Here is a 16,779-nt window from a genome sequence, read left to right on the forward strand (position 1 = left end):
TAGGAAGAACACACTTTGACATAAATCACAGCAAGAACGTTTTTGACACACCTCCTAGAGAAATGGAACTAAAAACAAGAATAAACAAATGGGACCTAATGAAACCTAAAAGCTTTTGCACAGCAAAGGAAACCATAAACAAGACGAAAAGATAACCCTCAGAATGGGAGAAAATATTTGCAAATGAAGAAACTGATAAACGATTTATCATAAATGGGTGTTGAATTTTGTCGAAAGCTTTTTCTTCACCTATTGAGATGATCATATGGTTTCTCTCCTTCAATTTGTTAATATGGTTTATCAAATTGATTGATTTGTATTTACTGAAGTATCCTTTCATTCCTAGGATAAACCCCACTTGACCATGATGTATGATCCTTTTAATGTGCTGTTGGATTCTGTTTGCTAGTATTTTGTTGAGGATTTTTGCATCTATGTTCATCAGTGATATTGGCCTGTAGTTTTCTTTCTTTGTGACATCTTTGTCTGCTTTTGTTATCAGGTTGATGGTGGCCTCGCAGAATGAGTTTGGGAGTGTTCCTCCCTCTGCTATATTTTGGAAGACTTTGAGAAGAATAGGTGTTAGCTCTTCTCTAAATGTTTGATAGAATTCGCCTGTGAAGGCATCTGGTCCTCGGCTTTTGTTTGTCGGAAGATTTTTAATCACAGTCTCAATTTCAGTGTTTGTGATTGGTCTATTTATATTTTCTATTTCTTTCTGGTTCAGTCTCAGAAGGTTGTGCTTTTCTAAGAATTTGTCCATTTCCTCCAGGTTGTCCATTTTATTGGGATATAGTTTCTTGTAAGTAATCTCTCATGATCCTTTGTATTTCTGCAGTGTCAGTTGTTACTTCTCCTTTTTCATTTCTAGTTCTGTTGATTTGAGTCTTTTCCCTTTTTTGCTTGATGAGTCTGGCTAATGGTTTATCAATTTTGTTTATCTTCTCAAAGAACCAGTTTTTAATTTTATTGATCTTTGCTATTGTTTCCTTCATTTCTTTTTCATTTATTTCTAATCTGTTCTTTATGATTTCTTTCTTTCCGCGAACTTCGGGGTTTTTTTTCTTCTTTCTCTAATTGTTTTAGGTGTACAGTTAGATTGTTTGAGATGTTTCTTGTTTCTTGAGGTAGGATTGTATTGCTATAAACTTCCCTCTTAGAACTGCTTTTGCTGCATCCCATAGGTTTTGGGTCGTCGTGTTTTCATTGTCATTTGTTTCTAGGTATTTTTTGATTTCCTCTTTGATTTCTCCAGTGATCTCTTGGTTATTTAGTAGTGTACTGTTTAGCCTCCATGTGTTTGTATTTTGTACAGATTTTTTCCTAATCTAGTCTCATAGAGTTGTGGTTGGAAAAGATATTTGATATGATTTCAATTTTCTTAAATTTACCAAGGCTTGATTTGTGACCCAAGATATGATCTATCCTGGAGAATGTTCCATGAGCACTTGAGAAGAAAGTGTATTCTGTTGTTTTGGGATGGAATGTGCTATAAATATCGATTAAGTCTATCTTGTTTAATGTATCATTTAAAGCTTGTTTCCTTATTTATTTTCATTTTGGATGATCTGTCCATTGGTGAAAGTGGGGTGTTAAAGTCCCCTACTATGATTGTGTTACTGTCAATTTCCCCTTTTATGGCTGTTAGCATTTGTCATGTAGTGAGGTGCTCCTATGTTGGGTGCATATTTACAATTGTTATATCTTCTTCTTGGATTGATCCCTTAATCATTATGTAGTGTCCTTCTTTGTCTCTTGTAATAGTCTTTATTTTAAAGTATCTTTTGTCTGATATGAGAATTGCTACTCCAGCTTTCTTTTGATTTACGTTTGCATAGAATATCTTGTTCCATCCCCTCACTTTCAGTCTGTATGTGTCCCTAGGTCCGAAGTGGGTCTCTTGTAGACACATATATACAGGTCTTGTTTTTAAGTATTTATCTAAGAAACACATTCGGACTGAGGGTACTCCAAGATCCATGCACAGAACATCACGTAGTGAATAAGCTAGACCAAGCTCTGGGTATACACATCTCATCTATTATTGGTACAATTATAAAGGCAATAAGTTTCTTGAAGGTATAAAATCTTTCTTACAAAATTTAACTCTGAAAATAAAGCCAACAGCTAATGCTGGTGCTAGGAATGATGGAGTCTAAATAAGAAATGTTTCTTAGCTAGAATATAGAAATTTTGAGTTAAAGAGCAGAAGAACAAGCTCATGCATAACTCAGATCAGATAAGAACAGATTCACCACATATACTTCTAAGAGAAATGAATAGTTGTTTATAAAACTATTTCCATGAGAGCCCAAGCCAGTATTTTTAAAATATACTTTGTAAAGGAAATTATATAAAATAGTGATACTAATAACTTTTTAAATTCTGAGACTATCTTAGATATACATTTGAATACCCAGAATGAATGTCTCAGGTCACATCCTCTCATGAATGTCAAGAAATGCACATATTTTCATGCTCAAAGATGGCTGTTCAAAATATACTCAAGTATCATTGCTCCATCCAGGTTGGAGCCTTAGCAGCTTAAAAAATTAGGTTTCTCTTTTATCATATATAATTCCATTTCTTGTATAATGAAAACCATAACTCCAACCAGACAAGTAGTTTTCATTCATACATTGAACCACACCTATTGAGCCTTCCCTAGAGGTCAGACAATGGCAGTAGGTTCCAGGAAGAGCAGACAGGAAAGAACACTGCAGACTGCCACTGATAAAACGAATGTAGATTATGGAGAGTGAGTACACTTATGATTTTCTAATTCTTCTGGATATATTCCTTCTTGAATCAGCATCAGGTTTTTGGTTCAGTTTATCAAGAAATCATTTTTCTTAACTGTAACAGGATAGTATTATCATATGACTAAGTCAGTGTGTTTGACTTCAACCTAGTTTCACTGTCACAATTGATACCTGAACTAGACAAAGCCACAAGTTATCATCAAGAAAGTGTAAAGGCAGAGCTTCCTGAGAAACATTTTTGGACAGTACCTTAAGATTAAAACATCAGAAGATATACTTTGTTTTAAGCTGTGGTTACAGTTGTGACAAATCTGAAACCTATTTCCTCTTCAACATGAACAAACTTAATTCACTAGACCTTATTCTTTATAAACTAAAATTCAATTGTAAACATGATGACAATATATGAATACTTGTCTTATCTTGATGAAAAGTGATTCTTTTAAATGCCTCTTAATGCACAAAGTCTACCTTTCCTCAATTGCAGTAGTACCATTCTTTCTTCATGTAGGTGTACAATATCTAGGATGAGGTAAAAATAAAGATTACAAGCAATCTGATATACTATAACAGCCCATGAAGGTAGACTGCTCTCATTCTCCTTATATACTCCCCTTACTCTAGTCCTTCCTCCCCTAATCTTGAGAAAGGGAAGCTCCAGTCCTCACAGAGCAGTGTTGACACGAGTACTTACAACAATGCACTAATGCAGGGAGAACTTCCTACTTCCTAGCACAGCAGAGAAAAAAGTGATCCATTAGAAAAGGAAATTATAGGGCTTCCCTGGTGGTGCAGTGGTTGAGAATCTGCCTCCCAATGCAGGGGACACGGGTTCGAGCCCTGGTCTGGGAAGATCCCACATGCCGTGGAGCAACTAGGCCCATGAGCCACAACTACTGAGCCTGCGCGTCTGGAGCCTATGCTCTGCAACAAGAGAGGCCACGATAGTGAGAGGCCTGCACATCGCGATGAAGAGTGGCCCCCGCTTGCTGCAACTAGAGAAAGCCCTCGTACAGAAACGAAGACCCAACACAGCCAAAAATAAACAATAAATAAATAATAAATAAAATTTTTAAAAAAAGAACAAAGCCCAAGATAACTGGTTTTTAAATGCTTTTCTTCCCAGGGTACATTAGCCGATATCTGGAGACATTTTAAAAAAAAGAAAAGAAAAGGAAATTATAACAACTGAAAACAGAAACTTTGGCATCAGAGAGAAGTGGGTTAAGTCCTAGGTCTAGCACTATAACCTTGGTCAAATTTTTAATCTACTTGAGGTTTAATTTTCCCAACAGTAAGACAACAATAAATACTAACCTTTTTTTTCTATTATGAGTAAAAGAACACTAGATTTGGAGTCATAAGGCATGGGTTCAAGTTCCAGCTATATCCTCTAATAATATAACACCAAGGAAGTAATATAACCTCTGTGAGCCTCAGTTTCTTCATTTATAAAAGATGGATAAAAATATCTGCTTTATACTTCTCATACTTACAAGGAACTAGGAAAGAAAATGGTTTCTATAAAAATCCTTTATAACCTGTAAAGAGTTTTATAAATATAAGATAGCTTTACTGATAAAATAATCTTCTTAGAAAGCAAAATCTGAAGGGACCAAAAAAAAACTGCAAATAATGGCATGCCCATAAATTTCTAGAGGAATAAAAAAGAATGGGAGTGTTCATTAATTTTCAACCTGTTGGTTACAATTTTCTGCAGTGACCTAAAAACACAGCATTATATCATGATGAAGGTGATAATAACCCTTACAAATAAAGCAAAGACAAAGCCAGAAGCAACAATTACTTGCCATATATAACTCCTTATTGATGCCAAGATACTTTCCATTTCCACATCCAATATCAGCAACTAATGAACCACTTGGCAAAGCTTTCAAAAACTCCACAATGTGTGGCCAAGGGGTATGTCTCGTGCTGCTAAAGTGTCTAGCAATTTCTTCATAAACTTGATGGACATATTCTTGCTCCAGTTGTGAGGCTTCTTTATCACTCTCTGGAAATGATGTGGGAGTCTCCTTCATCTGGCTGTCACAGACCAAAGGGTAACCTAATGAATAAAAGAAAGCAATATAAACCACTTACTTGTTTGTTTTTTAAATTTATTTTTTGGCCGCACCACGCGGCATGTGGGATCTTAGTTCCCTGACCCGGGACTGAATCTAAGTCCCCTGCATTGGAAGCATGGAGTCTTAACCACTGGACCACCAGGGAAGTCGCTAAACCATTATTTTTATCCAAATGTTTCATAAGGTATGATTGTTTTATCAAAAGAAAAAGCAAATCAATCCACGTTTGATGACTAGGGTTAAGTAGGCTCTGATTTATCCGTTAAAAAAAGTAGTTCTTGGGAGGTCTGGGCAAGATGGCGGAAGAGTAAGATGCAGAGATCACCTTCCTCCCCACAGATAAATCAGAAATACATCTACACGTGGAACTGTTCCTATAGAACACCCACTGAACACTGGCAGAAGACGTCAGACCTCCCAAAAGGCAAGAAACTTCCCATGTAACTGGGTAGGGCAAAAGAAAAAAGAAATAACAGAGACAAAAGAATAGGGATGGGACCTGCACCAGTGAGAGGGAGCTGTGAAGGAGAAAAGGTTTCCACACACTAGGAAGCCCCTTCGTGGGCGGAGACTGTGGGTGGCAGAGGGGGGAAGCTTCGGGGCCACGGAGGAGAGCGCAGCCACAGGGGTGCGGAGGGCAGAGTGGAGAGATTCCCGCACACAGGAGTGGTGCCGAGCAGCACTCACCAGCCCGAGAGGCTTGTCTGCTCACCCACCGGGGTGGGCGGGGGCTGGGAGCTGAGGTTCGGGCGAAAGTCGGATCCCAGGGAGAGGACTGGGGTTGGCGGCGTGATCGCAGCCTTAAGGGGTTAGCGTACCACAGCTAGCCGGTAGGGAGTCCGGGACAAAGTCTGCAGCTGCCGAAGAGGCAAGAGACTTTTTCTTGCCTCATTGTTTCCTGGTGCGCGAGGAGAGGGGATTCAGAGCGCCGCCTAAATGAGCTCCAGAGATGGGCACGAGCCACGGCTATCAGCGTGGACCCCAGAGACGGGCATGAGACACTAAGGCTGCTGCTGCCGCCACCAAGAATCCTGTGTGCGAGCACAGGTCACTATCCACACCGCCCCTCCTGGGACCTGTGCAGCCCGCCACTGCCAGGGTCCCGAGATCCGGGGACAACTTCCCCGGGAGAACGCACTGCGTGCCTCAGGCTGCTGCAACGTCACACCAGCCTCTGCCGCTGCAGGCTCGCGCCGCATCCGTACCCCTCCCTCCCCCGGGCCTGAGTGAGCCAGAGCCCCCGAAGCAGCTGCTCCTTTAACCCCGTCCTGTCTGAGCGAAGAACAGACGTCCTCAGGCAACCTACACGCAAAGGCAGGTCCAAATCCAAAGCTGAAACCCGGGAGCTCTGCGAACAAAGAAGAGAAAGGGAAATTTCTCCCAGCAGCCTCAGAAGCAGCGGATTAAAGCTCCACAAACAACTTGATGTACCTGCATCTGTTGAATACCTGAATAGAATCATCTCAAATTGAGGAGGTGGACTTTGAGAGCAGGATGTATTGTTTTTTTCCCCTTTTCCTCTTTTTGTGAGTGTATACGTGTATGCTTCTGTGTGAGATTTTGTCTGTATAGCTTTGTTTTCACCATTTGTCCTAGGGTTCGGTGTGTCCATTTTTTTTTTTTTTTTTACTTAATAAAAGGTTTTTTTCTTAATAAATTTTTTCTTAATAATTTTTTTCTTATTTTTTATTATAATAGCTTTATTTTATTTTATTCTATTTTTTATTTTTTATTTTTTTAAAAAATGAATTTTTATACTCGTCAGTGATTATGGAGTCGGAGGATCCAGCTTGATTTTCTTTTTTTGAACTTTTAAACATCTTTATTGAAGTATAATTGCCTTACAATGGTGTGTTAGCTTCTGCTTTATAACAAAGTGAATCAGTTATACATATACAATATGTTCCCATTTCTCTTCCCTCTTGCATCTCCCTCCCTCCCACCCTCCCCATCCCACCCCTCTAGGTGGTCACAAAGCACTGAGCTGACCTCCCTGTGCTATGCGGCTGCTTCCCACTAGTTATCTATTTTACATTTGGTAATGTATATATGTCCATGACACTCTCTTACCCTGTCACATCCACCCCACCCCCTCCCCATATCCTCAAGTCCATTCTCTAGTAGGTCTGTGTCTTTATTCCCGTCTTGCCACTAGGTTCTTCATGGCCTTTTTTTTTTTTTCCCTTAGATTCCGTATATATGTGTTAGCATACTGTATTTGTTTTTCTCTTTCTGACTTACTTCACTCTGTATGACAGACTCTAACTCCATCCACCTCACTACAAATAACTCCATTTCATTTCTTTTTATGGCTGAGTAATATTCCATTGTATATATGTGCCACATCTTCTTTATCCATTCATCTGTCGATGGACATTTAGGTTGCTTCCATGTCCTGGCTATTGTAAATAGAGCTGCAATGAACATTTTGGTACATGACTCTTTTTGACCTATGGTTTTCTCAGGGTATATGCCCAGTATTGGGATTGCTGGGTCGTATGGTAGTTCTATTTTTAGTTTTTTAAGGAACCTCCATACTGTTCTCCATAGTGGCTGTATCAATTTACATTCCCACCAACAGTACAAGAGTGTTCCCTTTCTTCCACACATCTCCAGCATTTATTGTTTCTAGATTTTTTGATGATGGCCATTCTGACCGGTGTGAGATGATATCTCATTGTAGTTTTGATTTGCATTTCTCTAATGATTAATGATGTTGAGCATTCTTTCATGTGTCTGTAGGCCATCTGTATATCTTCTTTGGAGAAATGTCTATTTAGGTCTTCTGCCCATTTTTGGATTGGGTTGCTGGTTTTTTTGTTATTGAGCTGCATGAGCTGCTTGTAAATCTTGGAGATTAATCCTTTGTTAGTTGCTTCATTTGCAAATATTTTCTCCCATTCTGATGGTTGTCTTTTGGTCTTGTTTATGGTTTCCTTTGCTGTGCAAAAGCTTTTAAGTTTCATTAGGTCCCATTTGTTTATTTGTGTTCTTATTTCCATTTCTCTGGGAGCTGGGTCAAAAAGAATCTTGCTGTGATGTATGTCATAGAGTGTTCTGCCTATGTTTTCCTCTAAGAGTTTGATAGTGTCTGCCCTTACACTTAGGTCTTTAATCCATTTTGAGTTTATTTTTGTGCATGGTGTCAGGGAGTGTTCTAATTTCATACTTTTACATGTACCTGTCCAATTTTCCCAGCACCACTTATTGAAGAGGCTGTCTTTTCTCCACTGTATATGCTTGCCTCCTTTATCAAATGTAAGGTGACCATATGTGTGTGGGTTTATCTCTGGGCTTTCTATCCTGTTCCATTGATCTATATTTCTGTTTTTGTGCCAGTACCAAACTGTCTTGATTACTGAAGCTTTGTAATATAGTCTGAAGTCAGGGAGCCTGATTCCCCCAGCTCCATTTTTCGTTCTCAAGATTGCTTTGGCTATTCGGGGTCTATTGTGTTTCCATACAAATTGTGAAATTTTTTGTTCTAGTTCTGTGAAAAATGCCAGTGGTAGTTTGATAGGGATTGCATTGAATCTGTAGATTGCTTTGGGTAGTAGAGTCATTTTCACAATGTTGATTCTTCCAATCCAGGAACATGGTATATCTCTCCATCTATTTGTATCATCTTTAATTTCTTTCATCAGTGTCTTATAATTTTCTGCATACAGGTCTTTTGTCTCCTTAGGCAGGTTTATTCCTAGATATTTTATTCTTTTTGTTGCAATGGTAAATGGGAGTGTTTTCTTAATTTCACTTTCAGATTTTTCGTCAATAGTATATAGAAATGCAAGAGATTTCTGTGCATTTATTTTGTATCCTGCTACTTTATCAAATTCATTGATTAGCTCTAGGAGTTTTCTGGTAGCATCTTTAGGATTCTCTATGTATAGTATCATGTCATCTGCAAACAGTGACAGCTTTACTTCTTCTTTTCCGATTTGGATTCCTTTTATTTCTTTTTCTTCTCTGATTGCTGTGGCTAACACTTCCAAAACTATGTTGAATAATAGTGGTGAGAGTGGGCAACCTTGTCTTCTTCCTGATCTTAGTGGAAATGGTTTCAGTTTTTCACCATTGAGGACAATGTTGGCTGTGGGTTTGTCATATATGGCCTTTATTATGTTGAGGAAAGTTCCCTCTATGCCTACTTTCTGCAGGGCTTTTATCATAAGTGGGTGTTGAATTTTGTCAAAAGCTTTCTCTGCATCTATTGAGATGATCATAAGGTTTTTCTCCTTCAATTTGTTAATATGGTGTATCACATTGATTGATTTGCGTATATTGAAGAATCCTTGCATTCCTGGGATAAACCCCACTTGATCATGGTGTATGATCCTTTTAATGTGCTGTTGGATTCTGTTTGCTAGTATTTTGTTGAGGATTTTTGCATCTATGTTCATCAGTGATATTGGCCTGTAGTTTTCTTTCTTTGTGACATCTTTGTCTGGTTTTGGTATCAGGGTGATGGTGGCCTTGTAGAATGAGTTTGGGAGTGTTCCTCCCTCTGCTATATTTTGGAAGAGTTTGAGAAGGATAGGTGTTAGCTCTTCTCTAAATGTTTGATAGAATTCGCCTGTGAAGCCATCTGGTCCTGGGCTTTAGTTTGTCAGAAGATTTTTAATCACAGTCTCAATTTCAGTGCTTGTGATTGGTCTGTTCATATTTTCTATTTCTTCCTGGTTCAGTCTCGGCAGTTTGTGCATTTCTAAGAATCTGTCCATTTCTTCCAGGTTGTCCATTTTATTGGCATAGAGTTGCTTGTAGTAATCTCTCATGATCTTTTGTATTTCTGCAGTGTCAGTGGTTACTTCTCCTTTTTCATTTCTAATTCTATTGATCTGAGTCTTCTCCCTTTTTCTCTTGATGAGTCTGGCTAATGGTTTATCAATTTTGTTTATCTTCTCAAAGAACCAGCTTTTAGTTTCATTGATTTTTGCTATTGTTTCCTTCATTTCTTTTTCATTTATTTCTGACCTGATCTTTATAATTTCTTTCCTTCTGCTGGCTTTGGGGGTTTTTTGTTCTTCTTTCTCTAATTGCTTTAGGTGCAAGGTTAGGTTGTTTATTCAAGATGTTTCCTGTTTCTTGAGGTAGGCTTGTATTGCTATAAACTTCCCTCTTAGCACTGCTTTTGCTGCATCCCATAGGTTTTGGGTCGTCGTATCCCCATTGTCATTTGTTTCTAGGTATTTTTTGATTTCCCCTTTGATTTCTTCAGTGATCACTTCGTTGTTAAGTAATGTATTGTGTAGCCTCCATGTGTTTGTATTTTTTACAGATCTTTTCCTGTAATTGATATCTAGTCTCCTAGCGTTGTGGTCGGAAAAGATACTTGATACGATTTAAATTTTCTTAAATTTACCAAGGCTTGATTTGTGACCCAAGATATGATCTATCCTGGAGAATGTTCCATGAGCACTTGAGAAAAATGTGTATTCTGTTGTTTTTGGGTGGAATGTCCTATAAATATCAATTAAGTCCATATTGTTTAAGGTATCATTTAACGCTTGTATTTCCTTATTTATTTTCATTTTGGATGATCTGTCCATTGGTGAAAGTTGGGTGTTAAAGTCCCCTACTATGATTGTGTTGCTGTCGATTTCCCCTTTTATGGCTGTTAGTATTTGCCTTATGTATTGAGGTGCTCCTATGTTGGGTGCATAAATATTTACAATTGTTATAGCTTCCTCTTGGATCGATCCCTTGATCAATATATAGTGTCCTTCTTTGTCTCCTGTAATAGTCTTTATTTTAAAGTCTATTTTGTCTGATATGAGAATTGCTACTCCAGCTTTCTTTTGATTTCCATTTGCATGGAATATCTTTTTCCATCCCCTCACTTTCAGTCTGTGTGTGTCTCTAGGTCTGAAGTGGGTCTCTTGTAGACAGCATATATATGGGTCTTATTTTTGTATCCATTCAGCCAGCCTGTGTCTTTTGGTGGGAGCATTTAATCCATTTACATTCAAGGTAATTATCGATATGTATGTTCCTATTCCCATTTTCTTAAATGTTTTGGGTTTGTTATTGTAGGTGTTTTCCTTCTCTTGTGTTTCTTGCCTAGAGAAGTTCCTTTAGCATTTGTTGTAAAGCTGGTTTGGTGGTGCTGAACTCTCTCAGCTTTTGCTTGTCTGTAAAGGTTTTAATTTCTCCATCAAATCTGAATGAGATCCTTGCTGGGAAGAGTAACCTTGGTTGTAGGGTTTTCTCCTTCATGACTTTAAGTATATCCTGCCACTCCCTTCTGGCTTGCAGAGTTTCTGCTGAAAGATCAGCTGTTAACCTTATGGGGATTCCCTTGTGTGTTATTTGTTGTTTTTCCCTTGCTGCCTTTAATATGTTTTCCTTATATTTAATTTTTGACAGTTTGATTAATATGTGTCTTGGCGTGTTTCTCCTTGGGCTTATCCTGTATGGGACTCTCTGTACTTCCAGGACTTGATTAACTATTTCCTTTCCCATATTAGGGAAGTTTTCAACTATAATCTCTTCAAATATTTTCTCAGTCCCTTTCTTTTTCTCTTCTTCTTCTGGGACCCCTATAATTCAAATGTTGGTGCATTTAATGTTGTCCCAGAGGTCTCTGAGACTGTCCTCAGTTCTTTTCATTCTTTTTTCTTTATCCTGCTCTGTAGTAGTTATTTCCACCATTTTATCTTCCAGGTCACTTATCCTTTCTTCTGCCTCAGTTATTCTGCTATTGATCCCATCTAGAGTATTTTTAATTTCATTTATTGTGTTTTTCATCGTTGCTTGGTTCCTCTTTAGTTCTTCTACGTCCTTGTTAAATGTTTCTTGCATTTTGTCTATTCTATTTCCAAGATTTTGGATCATCTTTACTATCATTATTCTGAATTCTTTTTCAGGTAGACTACCTATTTCCTCTTCATTTGTTAAGTCTGGTGTGTTTTGACCCTGCTCCTTCATCTGCTGTGTGTTTTTCTGTCGTCTCATTTTGCTTATCTTACTGTGTTTGGGGTCTCCTTTTCACAGGCTGCAGGTTCGTAGTTCCCGTTGTTTTTGGTATCTGTCCCCAGTGGCTAAGGTTGGTTCAGTGGGTTGTGTAGGCTTCCTGGTGTAGGGAACTAGTGCCTGAGCTCTGGTGGATGAGGCTGGATCTTGTCTTTCTGGTGGGCACGTCCACGTCTGGTGGTGTATTTTGGGGTGTCTGTGGCCTTATTATGATTTTAGGCTGCCTCTCTGCTAATGGATGGGGATGTGTTCCTGTCTTGCTAGTTGTTTGGCGTAGGGTGTCCAGCACTGTAGCTTGCTGGTCGTTGAGTGAAGCTGGGTCTTCATGTTGAGATGGAGATCTCTGAGAGATTTTTGTCGTTTGGTATTACGTGGAGCTGGGAGGTCTCTTGTGGACCAGTGTCCTGAAGTTGGCTCTCCCAACTCAGAGGCACGGCCCTGATGCCTGGCTGGAGCACCAAGAGCCTTTCGTCCACACGGCTCAGAGTAAAAGGGAGAAAAAATAGAAAGAAAGAAAGAAAGAGGCTATAATATAGTGAAGTAAAATAAAGCTATTGTAAAGCAAAGCTATACAGACAAAATCTCACCCAGAAGCATATACATATACACTCACAAAAAAAAGGAAAAGGGGAAAAATTAATATCTCCTGCTCCCAAAGTCCACCTCCTGACTTTGGGATGATTCGTTGTCTATTCAGGTATTCAACAGATGCAGGCACATCAAGTGGTTTGTGGAGCTTTAATCTGCTGCTTCTGAGGCTGCTGGGAGAGATTTCCCTTTCTCTTCTCTGTTCGCACAGCTCCCGGGGTTCAGCTTTGGATTTGGACCCACCTCTGCGTGTAGGTCGCCTGAGGGCGTCTATTCCCCGCCCAGACAGGACGGGGTTAAAGGAGCAGCTGCTTCGGGGACTCTGGCTCACCCAGGCCACGGGGAGGGAGGGGTACAGAGGAGACGGGGCGAGCCTGTGGCGGCCGAGGCCGGCGTTACGTTGCAGCAGCCTGAGGCGCGCAGTGCATTCTCCCAGGGAAGTTGTCCCCGGATCACGGGACCCTGGCAGTGGCGGGCTGCACAGGCTACCAGGAGGGGCGGTGTGGAGAGTGACCTGTGCTCACACACAGGCTTTTTGGAGGCGGCAGCAGCAGCCCCAGCGTCTCACGCCCGTCTCTGGGGTCCGCGCTGATCGCCGCGGCTCGTGCCCGTCTCTGGAGTTCGTTTAGGCGGTGCTCTGAATCCCCTCTCCTCGCGCACCAGGAAACAAAGAGGGAAGAAAAAGTCTCTTGCCTCTTCGGCAGCTGCAGACTTTTTCCCAGACTCCCTCCCGGCTAGCTGTGGTGTGCTAACCCCTTCAGGCTGTGTTCACGCCGCCAGCCCCAGTCCTCTCCCTGCGATCCGACCGAAGCCCGAGCCACAGCTCCCAGCCCCGCCCGCCCCGGCGGGGGAGCAGACAAGCCTCTCGGGCTGGTGAGTGCTGGTCAGCACCGCTCCTCTGTGCGGGAACCTCTCCGCTTTGCCCTCCGCACCCCTGTGGCTGCGCTCTCCTCCGTGGCTCCGAAGCTTCCCCCCTCTGCCACCCGCAGTCTCTGCCCGCGAAGGGGCTTCCTAGTGCGTGGAAATCTTTCCTCCTTCACAGCTCCCTCCCACTGGTGCAGGTGCCGTCCCTATTCTTTTGTCTCTGTTATTTCTTTTTTCTTTTGCCCTACCCAAGTACGGGGGGAGTTTCTTGCCTTTTTGGAGGTCGGACGTTTTCTGCCAGCGTTCAGTGGGTGTTCTGTAGGAGCAGTTCCACGTGTAGATGTATTTCTACTGTATCTGTGGGAAGGAAGGTGATCTCCGCGTCTTACTCTTCCACCATCTTCTCTCCTCTCGCTTTATTTTATTTTATCTTCATTTTATTTTATTTTATTTTATCCTCTTTCTTCCTATTTTTTCTCCCTTTTATTCTGAGCCATGTGGATGAAAGGCTCTTGGTGCTCCAGCCAGGCATCAGGGCTGTGCCTCTGAGGTGGGAGAGCCAACTTCAGGACACTGGTCCACAAGACACCTCCCAACTCCACGTAATACCAAACGGTGAAAATCTCTCAGAGATCTCCATCTCAACACTGAGACCCAGCTTCACTCAGCAACCAGTATGCTACAGTGCTGGATACCCTATGCCAAACAACTAGCAAGACAGGAATACAGCCCCATCCATTAGCAGAGAGGCACCTAAAATCATAATAAGGCCACAGACATCCCAAAACACACCACCAGACGTGGACGTGCCCACCAGAAAGACAAGATCCAGCCTCATCCACCAGAACACAGGCACTAGTCCCCTCCACCAGGAAGCCTACACAACCCACTGAACCAACCTTAGCCACTGGGGACAGATACCAAAAACAACAGGAACTACGAACCTGCAGCCTGTGAAAAGGAGACCCCAAACACAGTAAGATAAGCAAAATGAGACGACAGAAAAACACACAGCAGATGAAGGAGCAAGGTAAAAACACACTAGACCTAACAAATGAAGAGGAAATAGGCAATCTACCTGAAAAAGAATTCAGAATAATGATAGAAAAGATGATCCAAAATCTCGGAAATAGAATAGACAAAATGCAAGAAACATTTAACAAGGACGTAGAAGAACTAAAGAGGAACCAAGCAACGATGAAAAACACAATAAATGAAATTAAAAATATTCTAGAAGGGATCAATAGCAGAATAAATGAGGCAGAAGAACGGGTAAGTGACCTGGAAGATAAAATAGTGGAAATAACTACTGCAGAGCAGAATAAAGAAAAAAGAATGAAAAGAACTGAGGACAGTCTCAGAGACCTCTGGGACAACATTAAACGTGCCAACATTCGAATTATAGGGGTCCCAGAAGAAGAAGAGAAAAAGAAAGGGACTGAGAAAATATTTGAAGAGATTATAGTTGAAAACTTCCCTAATATGGGAAAGGAAATAGTTAATCAAGTCCTGGAAGCACAGAGAGTCCGATACAGGATAAATCCAAGGAGAAACACGCCAAGACACATATTAATCAAACTGTCAAAAATTAAATATAAAGAAAACATATTAAAAGCAGCAAGGGAAAAACAACAAATAACACACAAGGGAATCCCCATAAGGTTAACAGCTGATCTTTCAGCAGAAACTCTGCAAGCCAGAAGGGAGTGGCAGGATATACTTAAAGTGATAAAGGAGAAAAACCTACAACCAAGATTACTCTACCCAGCAAGGATCTCATTCAGATTCGATGGAGAAATTAAAACCTTTACAGACAAGCAAAAGCTGAGAGAGTTCAGCACCACCAAACCAGCTTTACAACAAATGCTAAAGGAAATTCTCTAGGCAAGAAACACAAGAGAAGGAAAACACCTACAATAACAAACCCAATACATTTAAGAAAATGGGAATAGGAACATACATATCGATAATTACCTTGAATGTAAATGGATTAAATGCTCCCACCAAAAGACACAGGCTGGCTGAATGGATACAAAAACAAGACCCATACATATGCTGTCTACAAGAGACCCACTTCAGACCTAGGGACACATACAGACTGAAAGTGAGGGGATGGAAAAAGATATTCCATGCAAATGGAAATCAAAAGAAAGCTGGAGTAGCAATTCTCATATCAGACAAAATAGACTTTAAAATAAAGACTATTACAAGAGACAAAGAAGGACACTATATAATGATCAAGGGATCGATCCAAGAGGAAGGTATAACAATTGTAAATATTTATGCACCCAACATAGGAGCACCTCAATACATAAGGCAAATACTAACAGCCATGAAAGGGGAAATTGACAGCAACACAATCATAGTAGGGGACTTTAACACCCCACTTTCACCAATGGACAGATCATCCAAAATGAAAATAAATAAGGAAACACAAGCTTTAAATGATACATTAAACAAGATGGACTTAATTGATATTTATAGGACATTCCACCCAAAAACAACAGAATACACATTTTTCTCAAGTGCTCATGGAACATTCTCCAGGATAGATCATATCTTGGGTCACAAATCAAGCCTTGGTAAATTTAAGAAAATTGAAATCGTATCAAGTATCTTTTCCGACCACAACGCTAGGAGACTAGATATCAATTACAGGAAAAGATCTGTAAAAAATACAAACACATGGAGGCTACACAATACATTACTTAATAACGAAGTGATTACTGAAGAAATCAAAGGGGAAATCAAAAAATACCTAGAAACAAATGACAATGGAGACACGACGACCCAAAACCTATGGGACACAGCAAAAGCAGTGCTAAGAGGGAAGTTTATAGCAATACAAGCCTACCTCAAGAAACAGGAAACATCTTGAATAAACAACCTAACCTTGCACCTAAAGCAATTAGAGAAAGAAGAACAAAAAAACCCCAAAGCCAGCAGAAGGAAAGAAATTATAAAGATCAGGTCAGAAATAAATGAAAAAGAAATGAAGGAAACAATAGCAAAAATCAATGAAACTAAAAGCTGGTTCTTTGAGAAGATAAACAAAATTGATAAACCATTAGCCAGACTCATCAAGAGAAAAAGGGAGAGACTCAGATCAATAGAATTAGAAATGAAAAAGGAGAAGTAACCACTGACACTGCAGAAATACAAAAGATCATGAGAGATTACTACAAGCAACTCTATGCCAATAAAATGGACAACCTGGAAGAAATGGACAGATTCTTAGAAATGCACAAACTGCCGAGACTGAACCAGGAAGAAATAGAAAATATGAACAGACCAATCACAAGTAATGAAATTGAAACTGTGATTAAAAACCTTCCAACAAACAAAAGCCCAGGACCAGATGGCTTCACAGGCGAATTCTATCAAACATTTAGAGAAGAGCTAACACCTATCCTTCTCAAACTCTTCCAAAATATTGCAGAGGGAGGAACACTCCCAAACTCATTCTACGAGGCCACCATCACCCTGATACCAAAACCAGACAAAGA

At 40.2% G+C, this 16,779-nt stretch overlaps 1 protein-coding gene across 7 annotated transcripts in view; it reads right to left on the reverse strand.

Annotated features, from left to right (window-relative positions):
- ALKBH8 (alkB homolog 8, tRNA methyltransferase) overlaps positions 1-16,779 on the reverse strand; it is a 75,089-nt gene that overhangs the window by 9,494 nt on the left and 48,816 nt on the right. For 4 of the 7 annotated variants that reach the window (XM_057553879.1, XM_057553877.1, XM_057553882.1 and 1 more), the window contains exons 10-11: positions 6,156-6,197; positions 4,574-4,830 (exon numbers count right to left, since the gene is read on the reverse strand). In XM_057553879.1, coding sequence (XP_057409862.1) covers positions 4,574-4,830; positions 6,156-6,197 — 299 coding nt within the window. Of the gene's footprint in view, positions 1-4,569; positions 4,831-6,155; positions 6,198-16,779 lie in introns of all 7 variants that reach the window. The other 3 variants (XM_057553880.1, XM_057553878.1, XM_057553883.1) reach the window with 2 other exon arrangements.

This window comes from Balaenoptera acutorostrata, chromosome 9 (assembly GCF_949987535.1).
Source record: "Balaenoptera acutorostrata chromosome 9, mBalAcu1.1, whole genome shotgun sequence".
In the NCBI taxonomy this organism is placed as follows: Eukaryota; Metazoa; Chordata; class Mammalia; order Artiodactyla; family Balaenopteridae; genus Balaenoptera; species Balaenoptera acutorostrata.